At 37.2% G+C, this 24,571-nt stretch overlaps 1 protein-coding gene across 7 annotated transcripts in view; it reads left to right on the top strand.

Moving 5' to 3' along the window:
• ABCC8 (ATP binding cassette subfamily C member 8) overlaps positions 1-24,571 on the top strand; it is an 84,170-nt gene that overhangs the window by 1,636 nt on the left and 57,963 nt on the right. For 5 of the 7 annotated variants that reach the window (XR_011141346.1, XM_068944917.1, XM_068944915.1 and 2 more), the window contains exons 2-8: positions 129-270; positions 3,116-3,237; positions 7,360-7,526; positions 9,896-10,138; positions 10,989-11,177; positions 16,090-16,254; positions 18,287-18,442. Coding sequence is in view for 6 of the 7 variants with exons in the window: in XM_068944917.1 (XP_068801018.1) it covers positions 129-270; positions 3,116-3,237; positions 7,360-7,526; positions 9,896-10,138; positions 10,989-11,177; positions 16,090-16,254; positions 18,287-18,442 (1,184 nt within the window). In the remaining variant the exon portion in view is untranslated. Of the gene's footprint in view, positions 1-128; positions 271-1,437; positions 1,651-3,115; positions 3,238-7,359; positions 7,527-9,895; positions 10,139-10,988; positions 11,178-16,089; positions 16,255-18,286; positions 18,443-24,571 lie in introns of those variants that run through there. The other 2 variants (XM_068944918.1, XM_068944919.1) reach the window with 2 other exon arrangements.

A 24,571-nucleotide genomic window follows, 5' to 3' on the forward strand; every position in this document is an offset into this window, starting at 1 on the left:
ATGAACATCAGTACACTAGCTTGTTACGCATATACGTTTTTCTATATAAAAGCTGTATATGTCACTCTTCTTGCTGTCATTTTTGTTGTTTCTAGGAAAACTTGTTATAATTTTTCTTTCCCATTTAGGATGGGGAAGTCAGAGTTCCAAAGTTCATATTCACCATAGCACATGGCTTCATTTTCCTGGCCACAATTTACGCTGGATACTGACTTTCATCCTTTTGTTTGTGCTGGTTTGTGAAATTGCAGAGGGCATAGTGTCTGATGGGTAAGTGGATGTATGTATACTTTCTGATAGCCCTGAGTACTTTTAAAGGATTTCACTGTAGGTGTCATCTCCCAGTCTAAATTCTCATCTGCACCATATGCCTTGTGGTTATAAACATGTAATCTGTATTCTTGGTGATTAACCTAACGACCTTGTATCAGAAATTCCATAGACCTTGCCAAGTATGTACACACACAAATGACCATAATCATTTTTAGTTCAGTTTAATGCCACTATCTTTCCAAAGAGTAATCATAGATAAATCCTGACAATTCAAGCAGATGGTGACATTTTCATTGTATGCTTTATGTCCAAGGGCCCAGGCCCCTAGTCCTTACTTGGGCAAAACTCCCATGTGCGCAGCAGGTCATAACATTCTCCCATGAACTAAAATCTGCACGCCTTGATGAAAGGGGTGGATCTGCTGTGCCTTATCTCACCATGCTGAGTTTCTCCTGACATACCATTGGTGTTCGTATAATACATATGATGTGTTGCCTTCAGCAGAGTAGCTCGCGTTGCTTTGATAAAAAGATTTGGCGTCCCAAAAGTTAAAATCTGTTAGAGCCTTCATTTGATGTAGTTGACATTGATGGTGGTTTGATCTGATTTTATCATTTCTCACAGAGTAGGGTTAGGCATTATAGAGGGGAAAGGCCTGTTAAACAAACATTGTTTTATACATCTTTTGATCCTTGATGTGGTATTCGGCTTAGGAATGTATTTAGTTAATAAGCTATGGGAAAAATTATTCCAAGTGGAACAAGTGATGCAGGAAACTGATTTATCCTGACAAAAGCTGATGTTATATAATGGTGACTGTGATGATTTTTCTATAAAGGAAAGTCTGATTTTCATAAATGTTATGAATTTGCAGCCCAAAGGTTATAAAGCTACAGCCTTCATTAAACAGAATGAAAGCTCTCTATTTTAGCTGCCTATATAACAAGCATCCACCAACCAGTGTGATAAGGCACTGCAGTATTCTGCTATAAAAGGTGACATAATCAGTATTATCATAGTTCCCTTAAACATGTACAAATAGAATGTTTCTTAGTGTCAGATTTTTAAAAAAAAAAGTTTTTCCTCGTGTTTGTTTGGAGCTATCGGGTTGTATGATGCTCAAAGCAACATCTTACCTTGATTTTTCTGTTTTGTTTTCTTTAGCAATCTCTCCCATTATGCTTATTTGCTATTTAAATTGACTCAGAGCACTGCTGTTAAGTGCCACCTGACAAGAATCAAAGCTCCTAGCTATATTGGGGGAGTGCCAACCCACGATTGTGCCTCCAAGGCACTCAGCAGGCTAGTGAGTGCTCCAGTGAATAAAACCAGATTTTGAGACTCATCAGCTTCCTAAGAGCAAAATGGGTCATGTTGGTAAGTCCTTTTGACAGCAATTGGTTGTCAGAGGCTTTGGCATCCTAGCAATAGATACGGCCTATTGGAGATATGCTTATGTAGGGGAATTCAGGTGACTTGCTTCTGTTTGTGAGTACAGAAAAATGCCTCCCACTCTTGCAGTGTTATGTACTGAAACTTAGGCTATCTGAACAAATGCGTTCCTGTTACTTGTTTTTCCCTGCTGGGAATTCAACCCTATTGTACCAAAAAAAAAAAAAAAAAACGTTATTTGGAATTCAGATTCAAATTTCTCATTTTACTGTGTACACATACAACTATCATTATCAGCAAGAGTAGTTTAGTGTTTGTGCCAGAGGTTGTCTGCATGGCTTCAGTAAGCTCTACAGAGTTCCTTGCAGTGCTCATGTGAGGGAGGGCTTTCCCTCCCTAGGTACAGACCTGGGAAATGGCCCCTCCAAGCTCTGGTAGATCTGTTGGACATCTGGGCTATTCTGCTCTCAGTCTTCTGAAATCCTGTGATGCTTTCCAGCTCTCTGACTACACAGCCCCTTCCAACTCTCCAAACACAAGCATAGCTTTTGCTGCAGCAAGAGCAAATCCAGAGATGCTGATTTCTTTTCCATGAGGTTTGGAGGACAAGGTGTGAATTTCCCTAGGTGTTTGTGCCCTGTAGATTTTTCTCTTTGTGCATCTTCTCACCAGAAGAGTCAGATGGGAGCCAGAGGAAATTGTAGCCCTTGATAGCACAGGATATCACACTTTTGTGGGAGTAAGAAAAAGGGAGGCAGGGAAGATGGCAAGCAGGAGGAAGGAGGGTGGAAATGGGAGTCTGTTCACCTCTGCACAAACCAACAGCACTGGCCAACCATGCCCATGTTCACAAAGGGGTGCAGTTGCCAGGATGCCATTCATTGCTACCTGAAGCAAAGCGTCAGGCAAATTTTGCTTTACGGGAGAAAATTGTAAGGCAATTGGTTCTTTTGTGGGTTGTGTTTGTTAGCCTGTAATCACTGAAAACAAAACTCACTGTGAGTATTTCCCATGCTGTGATGCTGTCTTTCTCCCAAACTGGAAGAAGAAAATCAAATGCTTCCACAAAATGTTTCTACAGAAAATCTTCTGTGCTGCCGGTTGATCTTATTTACTTATTTTGATGGAAGGTTCCCGAACTAGTATAGCTTAAATGAACTTTTCTCCTTCTGGAGCTGAGCTTATTACCCTGATTTAAACAACATCCCAGTTGATTTCAGCAGGAAATACGAGTACACAGATTTCAGCACAGGGGAGGAATTGGAAATGCAACTGTGTGATTTAGGAGCACAAATACCATTGAAAATCAGAGAGCTTTACATCCATAAATGATTTTGAAAAATCTTACCTTAGCTCTGTGTACACTGTACAATTCATAAATTAACAGGGAAACATTTAAACAGCTAAAAAGGTTAGATTTTAATAGATGTTTGCTTCTTTTCTTTTTAAGGGTTTCAGAATCCCGCCATTTACACCTATACATGCCGGCTGGGATGGCATTCTTGGCAGCCATCACATCTGTTGTTTATTACCATAATATTGAAACATCTAATTTCCCGAAGTTATTAATCGGTATGTCTCACAATTTAGAAAAATTGCAAGTATGACTGTGTTGATCCTGAGTGTCTGCTCATTCTGTGACAGGTCGCTGTACTCTCGGTTCTAGCTTGTGCAGGTATAGCTATACCTGTGTCCTGGTCTGCTGCAATCACCCAGATTCCAGGCCTGGGTAATGCAGGGAGTATCCCTAAAACAGCTCATTGTTTTCCACTTCTAATAGTTTTCAGTATGGTGTTTCCAGGAATCCATTGGACCAAAGGCTTCTCTAGCAAAAACTGGATTTGGGGGAAAAGTAGCACGTGGTAGAGATCAAATCTGTAAATCTAAAAACTATTCAAATCCCTTTACTTGTCACCATGTTGCATTAAAGCATTGTATAAAATTGGAGCCATCTTAAGTCCCTCAAAGACGGAAGGGTAATATGTGTGGTCTGTTGAAATATGCAAGGAGTCAAGGGAAATGAGTGGCATCGCTGACCCGTCATTATGACCCTGGACATGTCACTTTGCCTGCTTGTGCTTGCTTCTTGTTCCTAAAACTCTCTTTGTAAACTGCTTTAAGACATTTTGAATGGAAAATGCTATGTATGAGAGTTACATAGCATAATAAATATTTTCTAAGAAACGAGGTTATAATAAGCTGTAACTAGCTATATAAATCCATTACCACTGTCAGTCATGCATTTGGTGATATATTCGCTACAGTTTGAGTAGATTGCAGACTGTGGATGCATATACACTTAGCTATCCTGCTACTTATTATTTCTGTGATGGTCCTGGCTCATCAAATTCTCTTTAAGCCACATTTCTGTGTTAACGGATCCTGCTAAACTTTGTTTTGTGTTGTAGCAGCTCTGTGGATCAGAGTTCCATTCCAATACTGATCAGGTGGTAAAATGTCAGTAACAGCTGGATTTGACAAAGCTTTTAAATATTAAAGATTATTTTGAACTTCATGTTGTTGTAAGCAGGCATCCTTCTCTGCAAAAACAGTCGGTAACTCGTGTTAAAAAACCAAGATCGTTATTCTTCCAAAGGTCTGATTTTAGTGATAGAGAATAAAACTACCACAAGAAAATACAAAAATGAGTTCTACCCAGTCTAGGCAGCCTTTATTCTCATTTGGGACGGCTCTTCTTTTTGCACCTTTCTCATATGTAGAATGTTGATCTTTTATTACCAGGTGGAGTCAGGCAGTCAGTTTTTTCATAAGTCAACAGAGTCTGTTTAATGCTTTCTCACAGTACTGGATATTTGTTTCAGGAAAACATTGTTAGCCTGTTACGGTCACCTACAGAAGAAAAACAATGATTTTGATTTTTTTTTATTATTATTATTTCAGCTGTATAAAGCAGTGTTTAATAATTTAGTGTCGCTACCCTGTTGCTGCTGTTAAATCAGAGAATTGTAGCGCAAATTTGCAGCTGATAGTTGCTTATCCATTTTTGCACAATCCCTTCCCTGAAGAGATTTCTTTTTTCCTGATAATTTTGTTCAATATTTAGAGCATTGATCTTGGGTGAGCTCTGGACAATATCTGAATAATAAACAGATATACCAGTGAATACCAAAACTTAGGTAACTGTTATTGATATATAAATTATATGGCAATAAATTAATAACTGATAGTAAAGTTAATTAGTAGGCATTTTCATTTTTGCAAGAATTTCCAAGAAATAAGCTCCTGTGGAAATTCCATTCTTAATAGCTAACTGTTAAGACAAAAAAAGAAAATCAAACCATCAAATTTATTTCCCACTTTAGTTAATCTCTTTCAGATTTTAACTCTGAGTCTTAGCAAACTGAGGTCTTTGATTTTTATTTTATTTTTGGTTTTGTTTTTCTATTCACTGTCCTATGTTTGTGAGAAAACCGAAGAAATGCATTTCTAACAACTTCCATTCAGTTTCGTAACCTGGAGAAATTTGTTATCTAACCCTGAGGGTCATTGTCTTTCAACGTTAATTGCAGCTGCTTTGGATTGACAGCCTGGGGACTGGACAATGTAACCTTATGCAAATTAGCCCAGAATATGATAGTTGAAATTACAGCTATACTCAGCTATCAACCCACTAGAGTGCAGTGTGGCCATAAGGCAGCTTTCCCTTAGAGTCTAATACAAACAAGGTAAATGGGAACCCTGAGGAAAAGTTTAGGTTGATAATAAACTCTTGGTTGAGGATATGAGAAGGGAAACTAAAAGAGGGTTCTTCATTAGTGAAATGTTGCAGAGGAAATAAAATATTCTACAAGCACACAATACAGTAAATGATCTGGTATGGCATGTTCTGCTGATTCTGAACATTGCTAAAGTTCCACCTAGCTGCAGGGCATCATCTACCTGAATTGGAGGATTGATGCCCACACTTGCAAAGAGTTGCTAGCAGTATAAAGCAAAGGCTAACAGAGCCTGATCCAAAATTCCCTAAATTCAGTGGGAAAACTCACCTTGACTCTGTGGAGGAGACCCTTAAATACCTGTTTGTTGATTCCAAACAATTTCACAATCCTGTGAAATTTTTTGAGAATATTTTAATCTTTTTCACTCTGAACCTTAAAGAAATCAAGTCTACTTGTAGTTCTTCATAAACAGGAAAGAGATGGATAGTGTAACATCTCTGGGGGATTACCACCATCCCTTCGGGTATACGAGATCCAGAACTCAAAAGTTATTGAACTGGTCTCGGCTGTCAGCTTTATGCACAGACTGTTGGCTATTCCGAAGTGGTTGTTTACACTATCGCCTATCAAAAATGTTGAAAAAGTTTGGAATATTTATTCTCTGAAGCTAATGATTGAGCACAGGATGGCAATTGAGTATCCAAACTATTGGAATTCTTCACAGATCTGAATCTGGTTTTCCCCTTATGTTTTTGACCCGTAATTGCATTTCAACAAACGTAGCTTTTCCAGTGTAACGCTTTTTCTCAGGTGGCTCTCTTAATAAGGCTTATTTTGGTGCTCTTTGCACAGTGTTGTAGTGTATAGTAGTTGTACAGTTTAGCAAGACATATTATAATTGCTTTCATACTGAAGCGGAATGTTGAGAAAGCTAGCAGATTTTCAAAATATGTAAATGAATGTTCACATCTGAGCTATTTTTGAGTTAAAAATATTAGACAAATAAGATAGACAAATATATTTTGTAGACAAATAGACAAATGAAACCCAGCAATTAAACAATAAGGGAAAATTATGAAATAACAATAGGGCTTTGAAGTTTTAAGCTGAGAGGGATAGCAAAGTAGGAAAACATAGATTTTTTTAAGGTAATAAAATTATTTTTTTATGTCGTAATTATAGGACTGTTTCACAATTCTTGACAGTAATCTGGTTTACTAATTAATTTAAATTTCTTGTGCTTTGGCATCATAATTCGCTTGAATTAGTTTATTGGTTAAAATGCAGCTTCCTATTATCCTGTAAACATAATGCTTAGTGCACAAAATTTCTTTCTAAACAGCCACAGGTTAGTATAAAAAAAAAAAAAAAAGATTCTCTTCGGTTAAATGGGTAATGCAGATCTTGGGCTTAATCCAATAAAAGCATGGAACAGTTTTAAGTTCCACATTTCTTGATTTTTCAGTGGTCTAGTCCCAAGGTGGGAATCTACAACCTGTTGTGGGTTGAGGTTGCATGGTACCGCTTGGAGAAATTATTTTAATGCCTGTTCAATACATTAACAATTAACATACATTAACAATTCTGTTAATACATCCCAGAAACCTGCGGAGGGAATGAGGCCAATTTTATTCAAGCCAAATTCACAGCAGTCTTGATAGCATTAACCGAATTTGAAGAACATCATTCACAGGCACCTTATCCTGTGGGGCAGCTCCCTCTCTTGAACTCATCATCTGGATGCGTGTTTACAACAGATGGAAATTTCCTTCAGCAGACTTCACTTTGTGAAACTTTCCGAAGGTCATCAAATCTAATGGGAAAAGAATTTGGAACAAATGTTATCTTAATATTTTCATGTTTGCAAAATTGAATTAAGCTTCTGTTTTGTCAGAAGAAGGGCTACTCTCTGGTTTTATATATGTCTGTTACATTCTTTCTGAATGAATATTTCATACTGTTATTTTACATTTTTGCAAGTGTTGACCTGATGAATTTTTTTTTTTTTTAACAGCCCTTCTGTTCTACTGGACATTAGCTTTCATAACTAAAACCATCAAATTTGTAAAGTTCTGTGATAATGGGGTTGGATTTTCTCAGCTTCGATTTTGCCTCACAGGACTCCTGGTTATTCTATATGGAATGCTACTAGCTGTAGAAATCAATGTCATCAGGGTGAGGGTAAGTGAGTTTCACACACAAGTCTCCTCGTTTTTTTTTCTCCCTTTCTGGGTACTTCATGTCAAATATATTTCTGAAGAAGAGAGATTAAAAACTAGTTGGAAATTGAAATAAATTTGAGAATCAAACCATAACCCAATTTTATTAGGCCAAATTAATTCGTAATTTAAAAAAAATCTTAGCTAAATTAAGATGAATTTCATCCATTTTAGTGGGGGATATTTTTGGGTTTTTTGTTTGTTTATTTTTGTTTTTAATATCTGTTATGACTCTCAGTTTCAGTCATCAGAAAAGAGTTATTTCTGATGCAAGGAGAGACTTGGTAAAAGAAATTGTCTGCTCTATCAGAGAACATCCTTAGACACCCAAATAACAGCTCTTATTTTCCAGGAGCAGACAAAATGTGATTTATTGGGGCAAACGGGATTACTTTCTAGCCTCCCGGGTAACTTTTTTTTCCTGCAATGCCTTTAGTCATAACCCAAACTGAGAGTTGGCTTTGGAGCCTGCTGGATAGACGAATGCCGAAGTTCTTGCCTTTACCTATCCCTCACTTAAAACTGAGCATGAATTAAACTAGTCAGGATGGAAAGAGTCATTCCTGTGTCAGTTTTCTTGCTGCTTTCTTCACATTAGCATCTGAGCTCTTTCCAGTAACTCATTAAACAGTATGAGTTGCATTTATCATGTATTTGTTCTTTCATGATTTTCTTGGGATTTGGGGGATTTTATGTGTGTATATAAGTATGTTTATTCAATAATTTAGGACAAAAATGTAGCTAAATGCAACCTTTCAGTAACTTTTTTGAAAGAAAGTGCAATAAAAACCTCAGTGCAGGATTTCAATGTTTATCTCATAAACGAAAAACACTGAATTGGCTTGTGGAAAAAATGGGACTCAAATATGACATTAGTGGAGACATGCTCATAAACCTTTTCCTTGTAATGGAACTGCATTATCAAGTGCGATTTAATCAGCTTGGAATTATAGGCCACAAGGAAGAATAAAAATTGGCCACTGCCTACTGTCATCTCTTATTTTCTGTTTATTTGGAATTAATTATTAAAGGATGTCACTGACACATAAAATGAGTTAGCCAGCAGTATGAACCTTTTGACTGCCTGCTCTGTGCTGGAGTTTGGTGAGCCAGCTTGCTGCTGCAGCTGCTGAAGGAAGGGGCTAGGGTGCATAGAGATTTGGGCACTGCTAGGAGAGCGAATAAGTGGGAGGCCTCTGAGCAACAGAAGCAGCAGGCATTGGCTTCCCTTTCTTTCCTCAGGCTTGCCCCTTACCCCTTCCTTTTTCCAAAAGAAGGAAGTTTGACTTTTGACTTTCAATCCCTATTCTACCTTCTCCCTTCTTTCCATTGTTCTTCTAGATGGCCTTTGCCAAAGCTATCTTAAAACAAAAAAAGAAAAAGAAAAAAAAAGTGAACTATTTGAGCCCGCTCTCAAGTATGCAAGCAAAGAATGCGCTTTTTTTTTTTCTCCCTCAGTGTTATAACAGAACTCCCTTATAATGACATTGTAGAGGTTTACTAAATGCAACACACACAATGCAGCATGTTGCTGTTTTATTGCATATTTTATGGAGAAAAGATACTGGTGAAGTATATTCAGGAATGCTACTAATATCAATAGGATTTAGGTACAACCCTGAATAGATACTGAATTAAGTATGTGATTGAGTGCTTTTCAGAAAGGTAGAAGTACATTTCTGAAGGGCTTGAGTTTTCCTTTCCAAATATGAGTGGTATCTTAAAAACTAAGCTTTTATCTTGACAACCAGAAATCATCAGCAATCTGTCCTCAGTCTTTCATCATTTAAGGCAATGAAAGCTTTTGTTAGTGCCATATCCACTCTAGTTTAGTAGTTTCTCAGGCCAATTCAGGGTGGTGCAAATAGCTCCATGTTCTTAGCTAGCTAAATGTGAGGCAGCTGTAGGTATAGCACATGAATAGCTGTGAAAGCTTCTGGGCTGTGTCCAGGCTAGTATATGCCTGCTAATGCCCCTGGCCTATGTGCTGTTTGGAGTTCAAAGTGAGAGGATGGGTGTGTCCTATGCGAAATATAAGATGATTTTTTTTCCTTCAACTCTACAAGATTGTACCCCTTAAAATAATACTGAATATTCCTGTGCTTTTAGGCCGGGTACCTCTAATATCCAGAGGTACCTGAGGAAACTGGATTTCTACGTCGGTCAGATTTTGGTGTCTGAATTCTTTGATTCCCTTTGAGAATCCAAGCCTTTGTCTCATTGATTATCTGTTTTCTCTTTTATCTCTCAGTTATCTATTCTTTACAGGCTGTTTTTTCCCTTTTCTATGCATTTAGTATGATTCTTCATGGGGATTTTTCTGGGTTTCAGAGATATGTTTTCTTCAAAACTCCTAAAGAAGTTAAACCTCCTGAGGATCTGCAGGACCTTGGAGTTCGATTCCTCCAGCCATTTGTGAATCTGCTATCCAAAGGGACATATTGGTGGATGAATACATTCATCAAGACTGCCCATAAAAAACCGATAGACTTGAAAACCATAGGCAAGCTTCCCATTGCCATGAGAGCTCTCACCAATTACATTCGCCTTAATGAGGCTTTTGAAGCACAGAAGGTACGCAAAGCGTGGAATTACATCAGACTCCTTCCTAACTGCTTACATTTGTCATTACTTTTTTACACTATTAGCATTAGTATGATACAGAATTATATAAATAGACATGATGTAAATGCAGTGGATATTAACATAGTTTGTCATATACAAGAGATCAGGTACTCAATTGTATCTTGTACGAATAATGAAATTTCTCTAACTGAACATGCAAATCATGCACATTACTTGTGAAATACATGTAAAGTATATATAGCTATTTCTGTTATGTACCAAGTAATTAGGGACTGTATTCACTAAACCGTTAACATTCTTCCTAATAAGAGCCTGGAATCACTGAATTACAGAGTCAGTGTTAATGAGGCCTGACAGGACTATTTTTTCTGTTATTTCCGTTACGGTTTGTCCACAAGAGAATTCAGGGCTAAAACTGCCTCAGCTGAGATTCTGCCCGATTCCCTGGTCGTAGTTCAGTGTATTCAGAGATTTTAAGATTAATCTTTTGCAGCCCATCTAAGCGCATACAGCTTTCCAGTCTTCATATGAAAACAAAACCTTCAGTTCTCTGCCTCTTTATTTTCCCTTCTCCTGCAGCAGGCCACGAACAACACACTTATTTGATCCTTGTGTAAGGGTCGGAAACAAATAACGCTCCTCCATTTTCTCAGCTGGAGGAGAATCCTTTCTTCTTACTCCATAGAAACAAGTGAAATGATAATTGCAATTCTTGTCTGTTGTAGCTCAGAAGTTCTAATTAATTGTCCATGAATTAGAGAAAAAATACTGGCAATGTCTGAGATCCAGGATTAATACATAACATAATCCTTGCTGTATTTTTTTTAATTCTGGACAGAGCAAAAGGTCATCTTTTCCACAAGGATCCAGGTCAATTTGGCGTGCTCTCTGCTGTGCTTTTGGAAGACCCTTACTTCTCAGTAGCACATTCCGTATTCTGGCTGACTTGCTTGGATTTGCTGGTCCACTCTGCATCTCTGGGATCGTTCACAATGTTGGAAAAGGAAATAACACTATTCGCCCACAGGTAATATCAAAATACTATAATAAATACATGAGTCAGAAAAATAATGCTATGACTATATATTATTTGGTCTCAGTAAAGAAAGTCACTGAAATGTATTTGTGAGTTCTTACCTGAAATGATACTAAGAATTCTTAACGTACTACTAATTATCCACATTTCTACCTTGATGGTGAGTGAAATATTACCCACATGCCTAGTCAGGCCTGCATTCTGGAAAATAACCTCATTCAAGATGATGATGATGAAGCATATCCAGAAATTCCACAGATATCCGAAGGATTTAGATACGGTCCTGAGTAGATGCTGAGTTAAGTATTTGACTGAGTGCTTATCAGAAAGGAAGAAGTATACTTTTAAGAGACTTTGCTTTTCATCTCCAAAAATGAGGGATGTCTAACAGGATTAAAGCAGACCAGATAATAAATAAAAGGCCATATATAAAGGCCAAATAATTCAGCTGTGACAAAGAATTTCCACTAGTGTCTTTGGGGATATTGGTTTTGAAAGGTCAGTTAAAACAAATTTTTAAAGGATGCTACTGAAGTGGATGTTTCCCAGGAAAAAAGACATACATATTGATTACTTAAAAACAAAACAAAACAAGCATTTACTTATTATAAGGTGTGGTCACTTGGGCTCCATTTTCTATGAAAAGATCACTTTATTTTTGCAGAGTACTTATTGTTTGCTATAAGACTCTGTTTCCAAGTCTGTTGGTACTGATGGAAATACTCCCATTTATTTGAATACACTTTGGATTAGGTCCATCGTAAATATTGAAATATATCAAATGTGTTGCAGAAAGTTTAACAAAGGCTTCAGGCTAAAATTAATCATTTATCTATTTTGCAATCCTTATCCTAATATTTGGAAAAATTAATATAGCCAATAGAGTCAATGGAAACCAGTTAAAGTAGGAAATGAAAAAATAAGACTCTGGGGCCTGTGTTGCTGCAAAGTACTGTGGAAGCTTATGAGCTGTTACTTGATGATTTGTTTGGAACAATTACTGTTTCAGCTGAAATTATACTACATCACTATTTATGGATTATCTTGTTTAATTTTCCTTCTGAAATATCAGCTATTGTTCCCCTGTGAAAATGCTCAAGTCTGGACCAAATAGGCCTTGAACAGAGTCTCATCCGGCCTTAGATCCTCACTGTGTCTAGCTGAATGGTAGCCTCATGACTGTTGTACTTTACACCATTTGGAAGCTGCACAGCTGAAATGGTAGTAGTCCATGAGTGATAGTAAGAAGGCATTTCATCTTTGATACAATGACTCCAGAGAGGCTTTTTCTTTCTTTCTGAACTGACATATATGTATTTTTTTCCTTTCAATAAGACCTTTACCTTGGAAAATTGCTTTTGCTAAATTATTAGAAATACCTTTCTAAAATGTATGTAGGTTTTCTGTTCAAAGCATATATGAACAGACTAGTCTGTTCAGGAAAGCTCCCATGTATATACACACACCTAGCCAACAGGTTTATTTTGAAAAAAAATACACCTGCCCTACTGCCAGAAATATTACATGGCTTACTTAAAATGAATCAGAAAGGAGAGCATTGCCTTCTTAGCTGCGTAGGTCTCAGGAACAAACAGCTGTGGGAAACAAACCTTTTAAAGTACTATTTTATGAAGGTAAATATAAGTTGGGGAGATACTGCTTATGTATGATGTGCTGCTAAGTTTGAGGGAGTTGGAAAGAACTTCCATACAGCAAAACAGAATCTGACAAGCAAAGCAAGCCAAATGTACACTAGAGAGCATCTTTTAGCCATCCTTTAACATGACATTCCTTCACTTTAAGTAGTTCAGATTGGGGAAAGGTTGTAATGAATCAACTGTATCTTTCAAACAAAAATTAGGTTTGTGAAACTGAAGAGATAAATTATAAGATATAATATTTGCTCTGTTTTTCAGAGCCTTTGTGACAGATATAAATTGCCACAGAGCTGGAGCTCCTAGATCACATGGGTGTCACGGGCAGTATTAACTGCCTTAGTGCTGTAGAGCACAATAGCATCTTAAATTCTGTCATGCTCTTCATGTTTATTTTTAACTCCAGTATCAGTATTAATGATCACCCCGCAACTTTCTCAGGTCATTGATTTCTCTGTCTATTAATCATTTAGCACCAAAAAAAAGATTGACAGAATGATAACCTTCCTATTTTGCCAGTAGTATCTTCGACATTGCAACGTTAAGATTGCCAATTCCAGTATTAGGAATATCTGATGACATAACACATTCAAATGATATAGCAAAACTATAAAATCATTATTTAAAAAACTCCAAAAGTCATAGGACCCAAAGAAGCAAAAGGCTCAGTATTGACGTTTAAGACTGTGGGACTCTTAAGTCTGTAAGTATTTAGAAAAATGTCCTTTTATTAATCTTTTTACTGGTTAGAGCCTACTCGTGCTTTAAAAAAGTAGTATCGTTCTGAAATCACTAGGAAGGTGGGGGCCACTGAAGTAGATCTGACAGACTGGCAGCATAACTTGGAGGCAAGCATTATGTTCCATAAAGTCCCCAAAGCCATTTTTGAAAACAAAACATCTAATTAGTTGCATCAACTTCTTAAGCAAGGTTGCATATGTTAAATGTGAAAGGTTCAGTAAACGTTCAGTTATTTTCTTCTATTTGCTGCAGCCTAACAAGTACGCTTACACAGTAGTCATAGCTTAGTCGCATAAATGCTCAGTAACTTTGTAAACCATAATGGTGTGATAATGCCTCCAAGATTTTAAGAATACTTTGGTGAAAGTATTGTGTGTGTGAGGTTTGTGTGTGTCCTCTTTTTCTCTCAAACTGAGTACTAGAAAGAACAAGAATGTTCATCCCACATTCCCTCCCTGCTTATCTATTATATAATGCTTTAAACGTGAATCAGCATTGCACCAAAATCTCGTTGCTAGAAAAGCATGATCTGTCAAAGCACAATCATATAAAAACCTGTTTGCTTTTCAAAGAGGCAGAAGCAGTATTAGCCAGATGTGTATATAGGGCAGCGTTAAAATTGTACTGCTTCAGTCACTGCCTTCGGTATAATGCAGCACAATCTGCAGCCGTCATAGTTCATGGTCGTAATAACGCTCTCCCTTTGTTTGCTGTCATGTGAATGTGTTTGGCAGTCATAACATCCCAGTGTCACAGACAGGTATGTTGTTCTAACTTTGCCTTCATAAGAAGCTGTTTAAAAATTTTTAACGTGTCACAGAGATGCCACAAGAATGCCTTTTTGGCGTTGCTGAATGACCTTCCAGACAGCCTCAACAGACAGGTCAAACAGCTGTGTGCATGGATCAGACTAGCTTCCTATCATAGAAGGAATACTGCTGGGTGAGGCGTGAGGCACCCTGTCAGGGAACTGGTGCTGAATGTGTTCATATAGGCATGCACTCTTTTCATGGAGTAAAACAAAGGATCATTTCAAAAAAGCTGTTTTGCTCAGTATCTTTCTTACTTGTTTGCAAAGGTAAGCATGCATTTCTCTGCTTTTAAGCCTCTAAATTACCCTTCTGATGTCAAGGGGATAGATAGTGTGCCTGATACAGTAATGGCAGGAGCTATCAAGAACGTCAAAAGATGAAATGTGAAGAGATGGAAAAAATACCCTAACTCTCTGGTTCCAAAAGTGGTAGGATTTGCTCCTCCTCCCACCTTTCATGTTCCTTGTCACCCCTGCTGCTCCTTTGCTCTGGCACCCATTGGATGCTTTTGTGTTCTGAGTCAGCCTACTAACCTAACAGGAAACTACTATTTTTTTTTCTTCTGAGCTGATTTTCTGTTGTCAGTGATTTGAATTGGCTCAGGAGCAGGTCCAGCAAGCTCCAAAACTAACACGCAGTAAGTGGCAGAAGCATGCAGCTTGGAACAAACTAGGTAGAGTAAAGGGTAGGGAGAAGTCTTACCCTCTTTCAGCTGGCTCAGCTTTATTTTCTGAAACCACAGCTTTATAAACTAAGTTTAGCATCTGTATTAATAGCTTGTCATGTGGGGTCTCTATAATGATTTAACTGCAGGCCACAGGTTGGACCTAAAAAAATGTACAGACAGTGAGTGTTTGTGAAATATAATTTGTTTAAGTGTTACAGCAGTCTTGAAAGTGTTGTTAACAGCCAAAAAAACTATGTAGGCTTGAGGAAATGTGCTAAGCAAGGAACGCAGCAGCAGTCCGAAGGACAAGAAGCCCTCCAGGGAGGGAATAGAAAGAGAATGCTTCCTGTTTCTCTAACACGGGGAGAAAGAGGAAGGCAGAGACGTTTTAGTTTCAGAAGGCTTCCCGAGGTAAGCCAACCTCTCAACTAGTTGTGGCACCAAAGGTTGTTAAATATAATCTAGAATAAATGTAGTGCTTTCCCAGTAAGCTATAGAAATGCTTCAAAATGCACTCCACTGATCTCATGAACTTCCGAAGGAGATAACCACTAGTAAAACAATGCTGAACAAGCCCATTGGATGGCACAAACCAAAATAATGGGTGTATTTCCAGGAGTTGGAAGTATGTATTTTCCAACAAACTGCAAAGGTCATTTTAGGGTCTGGTAACCTGAAGTGCCAAAATAAGGAGAGAAATCTCTCTGAAAAGACATTAAATAGTGCTTTCTGGCAGTGGGCAATGCATGTCTTTGAGTAACTTTGTATGGTCATTTGCTAAAAGTGTCTGTCTTTGGATTTCTGATATCCTTCCAGAATTCTATAAATGTCATCTTGCATTTAAATAAAGCTTACAGAGTTGCATGTTATACTACTGTCTCCTTGAATTGATAAACTGTGAGGTTTCAGATCTTGTTGGGAGCACTTTTAAAGTAATAAACTGGAAATCTCTGCTTATTAATTATACAAAACGGGTAATTAAATTACAATTACACCTGATTTATAACTTTCTTTTTTTTTTTTTATAGACTAAAATTCTTGGTGTTTTCTTTATTTCGTCTCAAGAGTTCCTGTCCAATGCTTATGTTTTGGCTGTACTCTTATTTTTTGCCCTTCTGTTGCAAAGGACGTTTCTCCAAGCATCGTACTATGTGGCTATTGAAACGGGAATCAACTTGAGAGGTGCAATACAGGTAGACAATGTGTTATTAACTAACCTATTTGAATACAATCATACATACATTTGTAAATACATATTATAGTAGAGATAAATTCTGTTATAGCAACTGACACGGTGCTCTCCTGAAATGAATTCAATATAAGCGTTGCCGTTCAAGATGTCATTGTTGACTTAAACCTGCTTTCTGTCTCTTTTTCCTCTACATCTTGTTTGATGATTTTATGTAAACATTTATTTACTATCTTTAATACTATATTTCTTCTTACCTTTGAGCATAAGATTGCTGATAGTAAAACTGAATGTAACTTCTAAAAGAATCTGGATTCTGAAATAGATCTCTCCCATCTAAAAGATGCTTTTTTGTAATATCCCACACAAAAAATTCATATTTTAAAATGTCTTTTAAATATACTTTCAACAAAAGGATAGAATGTGTTCCCAGTGCATGGAGTACTATTTGATTTATTTATTTTCTTGGGTAAGTGCCACAAAATCCACCAGGCACAGCAGAGTCAGTAATTACTTAGCATAAGTAAGAGTGGAAAAATTGAGTCTGTAATTATGATATAACTATGAACAGCAGATCAAAGATTTGTGCCTGGAAAAAGAGTAAATGAGGTGAGAATTAGATGCAGTGTGATACTGCCAAATGCACTGGCTGAAACCTACCCTTTGACAGCTTAAAACCCAACCTTTTAAGTTAACACTGTTTCTCCACTGAAGTATATAGGTCACTGTGAGTGTGTGTGATAGATGGATGCTTTCAATAACAGCATAATTATTTAATCCCCCTTTGATCATACACTTGCGAGCAGTTGTTGGCTGCCAGATTTTTGGATTCCATCCATTATTTTTCCCTTATTACATTGGAATAGAAAGTTCTTGAAGAAATAAAAATCTGACCCAAAATATATGACAAAATCACATGTTTTGTATTAAGCAGAAGAGCCACCACTAATTGAAAAGAATATGGACCACAGCAATTAGAAAATGGTAGAAGGGGAACTGCAGAAGAATAGTATTACATTTCTATCAAATTTGGTAGCAGAAAAGGCTCATGTTCTCTGCACTATGTATTACACAGAGGTCCAGATAACTGCCAGCATTCTTCCCATTCAAATTGGAAAATTTTTGGCTATCCTCCTATAGTCAGGAAAATTAGCGTTAATGACAGTCTCCTTGCCAAGAAAGTATTTTTAAACAAAGTCTCTTTTTTTTTTTTTTTACTTTTCTTTAAACCTTTTATTGCTTTTTCTCCCTGTATAAACCTGCACCTGTTCTACATGCCCTATATGATCTCATGCCTCATGATGGATAGCTGGCACTTGATCTGAAGGCATTTACTTAGTCAGGGTGCCTCCTATCAGCTAAGTCTCATGACTGACTGTAAAGTATCACCATGTAAGCTTTTACCGAACAAGCTGGAAAAGGAACATTTCATTATTGTATATTAAATTGTTTTTAGACATGGTGCCTAGTTCTGGTCTAAAGTTACAACTTAATTCAGTATAGAATCAGACCTGTTAGAGTATTTATCTGTGAATTAAAGTTTGTAATGGGGCTGAGCTCTCCAGCCAAAATGTAACAATGGTCTCAGCTAGGAACCTGATTCTGGGGTTGGATGAGGCCTGAATCAATTACCAGAGAAAAATAAAAAGGATTATTATATGTTGACTATAACAATGAAGTTATTAGCACTAGCAGCAGGAGCACTAAATTGAGAAGCTGGAGGCATAAATAGTAATCACAAGTATGTCTTTGGGCCTCCTGGGCAATAGAAGTTTCATTCTCTTACTGATCCACAGGACTGCAGCAAGGGAATACTTACACGACTGTTACAAACCTAACTGCACTGAGTTTTATGCGGATGAACAATACAGCTGTAGTTTAAAATTTTTAATTGTAACACAAAAGGCCACCTAAAGCTCTTCGTTGCAGTTATTGGGAATTTTGATTCTCCTTGGCATGCTGGACTATGCCTCTATTTTAGTTGGAGCTATAGTTATTACTGTGTGTACACTGATACTTTTTGTTCTGTTTTCCAGACAAAAATATACAATAAAATTATGCAGCTCTCAACTTCTAACATGTCTATGGGGGAGATGACTGCAGGCCAGATCTGTAACCTGGTTGCCATAGATACAAATCAACTGATGTGGTTCTTTTTCCTCTGCCCCAACCTTTGGGCTATGCCAGTACAGGTAAGGAGATTGAACATGACTTTGTGTTTTAATGTGCTTAGGTCTGTAGTGATTGTTCGCTTATGAACTTAATGAAAGTAGAGATATCAAAGCAGGTAAAGAATAACTTGTAATAAAATTTCAAATTATTAATATCTAAAAATGTTTTATCTAGTATCCTGTCTAGTGACAGGACTCTCGGTATTTAAGATTGCATTAGGATCCTGAGCTTGACTACTGCCATATGCTTAGCATTTGTAGCAAGAATTTATAGGATGCAGCAGGTTACATTGTTACAGTGTATCAGTTAGCTGGAATATATTGCAATCATTTGTCTTCTGAATGTCAGCAGCAGAACAGATAATGAAAGCAGCAGGTTATTCAGAAATGGGACCACTTAAATATGGTCCTTTGGACATTACTTAAAACTACTGCTGTCTCACGGATGGCAAATTCCAGAATATGAAATTCCAGATGTATTTGTTATATGAAGTGGGTTTGATACTTTATCCTTTCCAGCATCTTTGATCTCATGTCTCTAAATATTCACTCACAGCCCTTCGATCTCCTTTCCCACACGGATGACATGGTGCAGATCACTGTTTTCAGTTGCACTCAGTCGACTGATTCCCGGTTCCATGTCCCTTAATCCCATAGCATGTATAATGCTCCATGAAATACAGCTGTCTCTTTATCAAGTCTTTAAGATGAGGAAAGCAGAGTCCCACCTCAGAGGGTACTTCCAGGATTGATTTTAATTTATTTAAGCATATTTTATTACTGAAATGGGAGTTTGTACTGTATGTACTCTTTCCAAACACAGTATTTTTTATTTTTCTTCCTTGTTTCAGCTCTGTCAATTGTACTATATGTCACATCAGCTTGTGGAGGTACTGAAAAGCTAATCTCCTTTTCTCTTTTTGGCGAGGAAGTATTCCTTTGACTCAGTGTTAAGTGGCCCATATCACTATGTGGCCATGTAATTAATCAAGTTTATGCTAGTACGAGGGTAGGGCAGAATTAGAGTAGCAGGAGGTCAGAGCTATCTGGGTACAATTTTAGATCATTTTTCACCCTTATTAAAACAATGGAAAAATGGAAATTACATTGGACGATTCAGTACTTTAAAAAAAAAAAAAAAATCTCCCATGCTCCCATTTAGGAATTTTCTGAGAAAGCTGACGGTATAGTAAGTAGTTTCCTCTGATGTAAATATAGCACACTGCAATTCTTTGTTTTCTTTGGGCTACTCAGCATATTTTCATTGAGAGTGTCTCATTGACAAAAGTAAATACAAACAAACAAAAGAGGCAGCTGACTTTAAATTCACCCACTGTTTCTAAATGTACCATTTAGTTTTAAAAACATTGGTGAAAACTCCAGTGTTCATCACAATTCCTCTGGTTCCAGCACTACACAGAGGCTGATTTGAGTTGTGTGGAAGTCGGAGAGCTGCCAATAGTCCACTTGGCTACTTTGCATTTTGTGTTGCCTGCTCTAGCCCAAAAATGAAATGGTTCTCATGAGTCTGTATCTGGACTGCAACTGACTGATCGTATTTCCAGCTTGTAACATGGCTTTAGGAGTGTTGCTTAGAAGTTGCCTGGAGAAAAGAAGACTGAGGGAGGATCTTATCAATGTATATAAATATCTGAAGGAAGAATGTGAAGAGGATGGGGCCAAACTCTTCTCCGAGGTGCCCAGCAGTAGGATGAGAGGCAGCAGGCGCAAACTGCAACACAGGAAGTTCCATCTGAACACGAGGAAAAACTTCTTTGCTGTGAGGGTGACAGAGCACTGGAGCAGGTTGCCCAGAGAGGTTATGAAGTCTCCTTCGCTGGAGATATTCAAAAGCCGTTTGGATGCGATCCTGGACAACATGCTGTAGAGGACCCTGCCTGAGCAGGGGAGTTGGACTAGATGATCTCCAGAGGTCCCTTCCAACCTCAACCGTTCTGTGATTCTGTGAAGTGTCTGCCTCCATAAACATTAGATAGTAGTAATTTTCTATAAGACACTGAGTATGTAAGAGGTACTATATTCAGAATTCCTTTAAAAAACAAAACAAAACAAAATCCCCAAACCACCCATCCATTCAGGTGATTATAGATATTAAACGACTAAGGCACACAGCAGGAGATCTGGATCCTCTTCTGAAGATAAAGTTACACATCAGAATTGAGTTGAATTTGTAATTGTCCCTTCAGAAAGAAGTTCTGGTCTGTCTGTTATAGGTCAGATGAGCCAGTCCTCCTTTGTGCTGGTTTCAGCCTCATCTGATGGCAGAGGAAGCCAGATTGATTCTCTAATCTGGAAAAAAAAAAAAAAAGGTCTGTTTTAATTATTTTCCCAGATTTGTTTTTTTGCTGATTTAGTGAGGAAAATGGTAGGGAGAGGCAAAATGGGGCCTTCTTCCTTGTCAAGTGATGCTGAGTTTGTGAATGTGTCTCATGTCCTGTTGTGTAGCTTCATTCTTTGGTGAGTATTTCTCTACCTGGAAATGAAGGGACCAATGCTGATGCCGACTTTCCTAAAGCATATGTAGATCTAAGTGTTGTTATTACCCCTCTGACTTTTAATTTACAGTAAAAGACAGCTGTAGAAGCTATAAGGATACAAAATATAAACAGCATACAGTCCACAGCACTAAGCTCTTTCTTAGATTTGAAATAAAGTCTATGCAAATAAATATCTATTATAAAAATTGTTTTAATATATCTTCAAACAGGAAGAGGTATAAGGATGTTCTGTATTTTAGGGAGACGCTTTCTATCAAAATAAAGCAGCTTTATTTTAGAATTGATGCTAGAAATGTGATTTGCCTGTGCAGACTGAAGGTCTGTTAAAGATTCTAGTGTATGTTACGTTGACTTCAAAACCTATTTTCTGAATTTGATTTTCCACTAAAGATCGCCAAATCTGCCAAAAGAACAGATGTACTTATTAATAAAATTGACATATTTAAGAGTAGGACAGCTATCCTAGTAGTGTTTCTGAATACATTTTTATGATGTGCTCCATGTGTGGTTCCCATTGTTGTATTCCATTTTCTGAATTACGGGAATAACAACTGATTTTTTTTTTTCTTGCACAGAAAGAGGAATGAATTCATTGAAAGGAGAAGGTTGAATCAGAGAGTTATCTCAGAAAGCTTAGGTCATTACCTTAACCCATCTCACATAAATCTCTTCAAGAATTAATGTTTAACTATTGGAGCTGCAGGTTCAGAAGTGCCAAGAGATATCAGTGTTCATCACTGAATGTTATTAGGGAGCTCTGTATAGAAGGCAAATCAACTTTTCTGTGCAATTAGGTGTTATTCCCTCACTGGAAAACCAATTAGTGTCCTCTTGAAGTACTCTGAGAGCCTTCATGGTTTTGCTATATGTATTTGAAACCTAATATGTTACGATATGCTTTCTAGTATCTCTGTAATGACGACAGATTGCTTCTGAGGCCACAGTAGGACCTAGAGAAGAAAGAAATCTCTGAATCTGTGGTAAAACTCCTGCTGACTCCAATGAAAGTTGTATAAGGCCTCACTTCAGGATAGTGAGCATATTAAAAATATAAACAGCTAGCAACTTACTAACTGATGACTTCTTTTAACCCTGCTTTTATGCTCTAAGGTTTGCATTCACTCAACATTTGTGAGCTGTATGTATCACTATACCTGTTAAAATATGAGATTTAAAGCAAATGTCATGTACAAGTCACATGTACATTAGTACTGCATAAATGCATTTTATCTCTTTCCTGTACAGGAATAACTCTATTAGTATAGACCAGTTTTCCTGATCTGCATGGGATAGGCTTTTGTTTTTAACTATTAAAAACATATTAACAATTAAAAACATTTTATTTTCTAGAATTAAAAAAGGTTGATGAATATAGCAGTTATCAGCAGGATTTTTTTCAGAAAGAAATGTGACTTTATTTAGCAGTAGGGTATTTCCCTTGAAATTATGAAAGTAAATGGGAACCAAATTATTTTAAAGTAGGGAAGTGGAAAGAAAAAAGAAAAAAAAAAGAATGGATAAGGAACATGTCTTAATACTAATTTCTAATTTAAAAAGAGATAAAATGATATTGCTGAGAGAACTATGAGGTGTTAAGAGTCCACCCCTTTAATGATAACATTTAGGTGACTATCCCTTATGTTTAGTTGTCATTGTAGGTATGTTAGTGAAACAGGCTATATAGGAGGTACAGATTTCATGTATTCCTTGTCTAAGAACACTGTGGCAACCCAAGGTAGAGAGCACTGTAGTGTAACTAAGACTTAAACCAGTTTTGTTGCATATTGAGTAACAGCATTTTGCTCTTAAGTGCCAGAAGACACGGACTCATCAAGATTTTCTGATGGCATTGCGAAAATACGATTGTATTTGCATTAAAGTTCTCCCTGCAGTACTCTTCCACAAATCAAGACAATTTGTGTCAAAGCATGCTCATATGCTCATATTTTGTGGATGGTGCATGCGTTGCAAGACGCGTATCAAGTAGTCGACATCAGTTACTAAGTTCCCTCCAAAACTCATTTCCACAGCGTTCATTCAAACCTGTTTTTTATGAGGCAATGAAAGCAATTACTGAATGCTCAAGAGACTTCCAATAAAAAGTTAACAAGCTATGTTAGTTTAAAATAAGTTTTTAATTGTTTTCTAGCTCATAACCAGACAATCAGCATTTCAACATCTGCTTTGGATTTTGTAATTACCCTTGACTAGAAGACATAGCCATTCATAAAAACTTAGGTTTTCCATATAATTTAGATAATTTGAGCCCCATCTTTGCTCCAACTACAATCAGTAGGCGCTTTTTTATCATTGTGTTAAGTTACTGTTTCAAGCCCGTTGCAATTGATGGAAAGAGGCCCAGGGATGCCCATTAGTTGAAAGATGCCCTCAATAGGTTTGGCTCAAACCCTGGGAGCAAAGTGAGGCCCTATGAAGGCTTTATTTAGCCTCCATTTTATAAACAGGTTTGGTTCCGTTGTGATTATTAAAAAATTTATTTATTAAAAAATCCTTTATCCTCACATCTCTGATTCATTGGCAGGGATAGTTTACAGTTGTAATAAAAGGACATTTGTCTCTTTCAGAACTGTCTACAAAGTAGTTACTGGTTGAAAGAATTTGCCATCTTCAGTTGGTAACAATGCACTAGATTTCTTTCATTTGTAACAACAGCCAGAGCCATCTGTGAATGTCCTGTTTATGGTGCATATCTCAGGCAGAGGAGAGCTTTGGGATTTTGATGAAAGGGAAGCCAAGTGTTTCATTACACTCATGTCTAAACACATGATTATTACCTTCTCAGAAATATTAATGAGCTCTGCTGCATGGCTCTCTAGCAGTTCAGATACTGTCTACTTAATTTTTATTCCTGACTGTAGTATGCAGTATGATAAACGTAAGAGTCACTCTCAATAATTTTTGCAGTTTTCAGCACATTTCAGCTACTATCTGTTGAGGTTGGAAGGGACCTCTGGAGATCATCTAGTCCAACCCCCCCTGCTCAAGCAGGTACCTGTCTGGTACTATGCGTACTTAAAACAATTCCTTTCAAGTTTATATTTTTAGTATTTATTTGGAGGGCAGGTTCTCAGTGATATGGTTATGATGTTCCTTTTCTATATGCCTTTTTATGTGTAGAGTATCATTTGTCAGCATTAGTTTCCTGAACAGTCAAGAAAATTAACATTTATAAGATATCACTGAATCTGTACTGTTCTTTCACACTAGTTTATATAGTCATCAACTGTTTCTGTTCTTTGTAGAAGTCCCATGCGTTGTAGAGTAATAGGGTCGGAACAAATTGTGAGATGTAATTTCTCTTCCTGGTTTAAAAATAAAGGGAGAGGGGGCTTAAACGTCAAAAAAAAAAAAAAGAAAATAAAAGACTGTACAAGTCAAAGAAAACATCAGTTGTCATCTGGCCAATGAGGAAAAATATTTAATAGTAACTATAAATAGAATAGCTCAACATGTTAGCTGGAAGTTATTTTAAATAGATGTGGGGGTTATGCTATAGAAGATGTACAATACTGTAGTGCCATATTCTGCCTTTCATAATGGGGAGTAGATGAAGCAAAGAAACATAGACCTAGCATAGTTTTCTAAATCTTTTGCAGTATGCGATTAAAAT

This window comes from Struthio camelus, chromosome 5 (genome assembly GCF_040807025.1).
Source record: "Struthio camelus isolate bStrCam1 chromosome 5, bStrCam1.hap1, whole genome shotgun sequence".
Taxonomy (NCBI): Eukaryota; Metazoa; Chordata; class Aves; order Struthioniformes; family Struthionidae; genus Struthio; species Struthio camelus.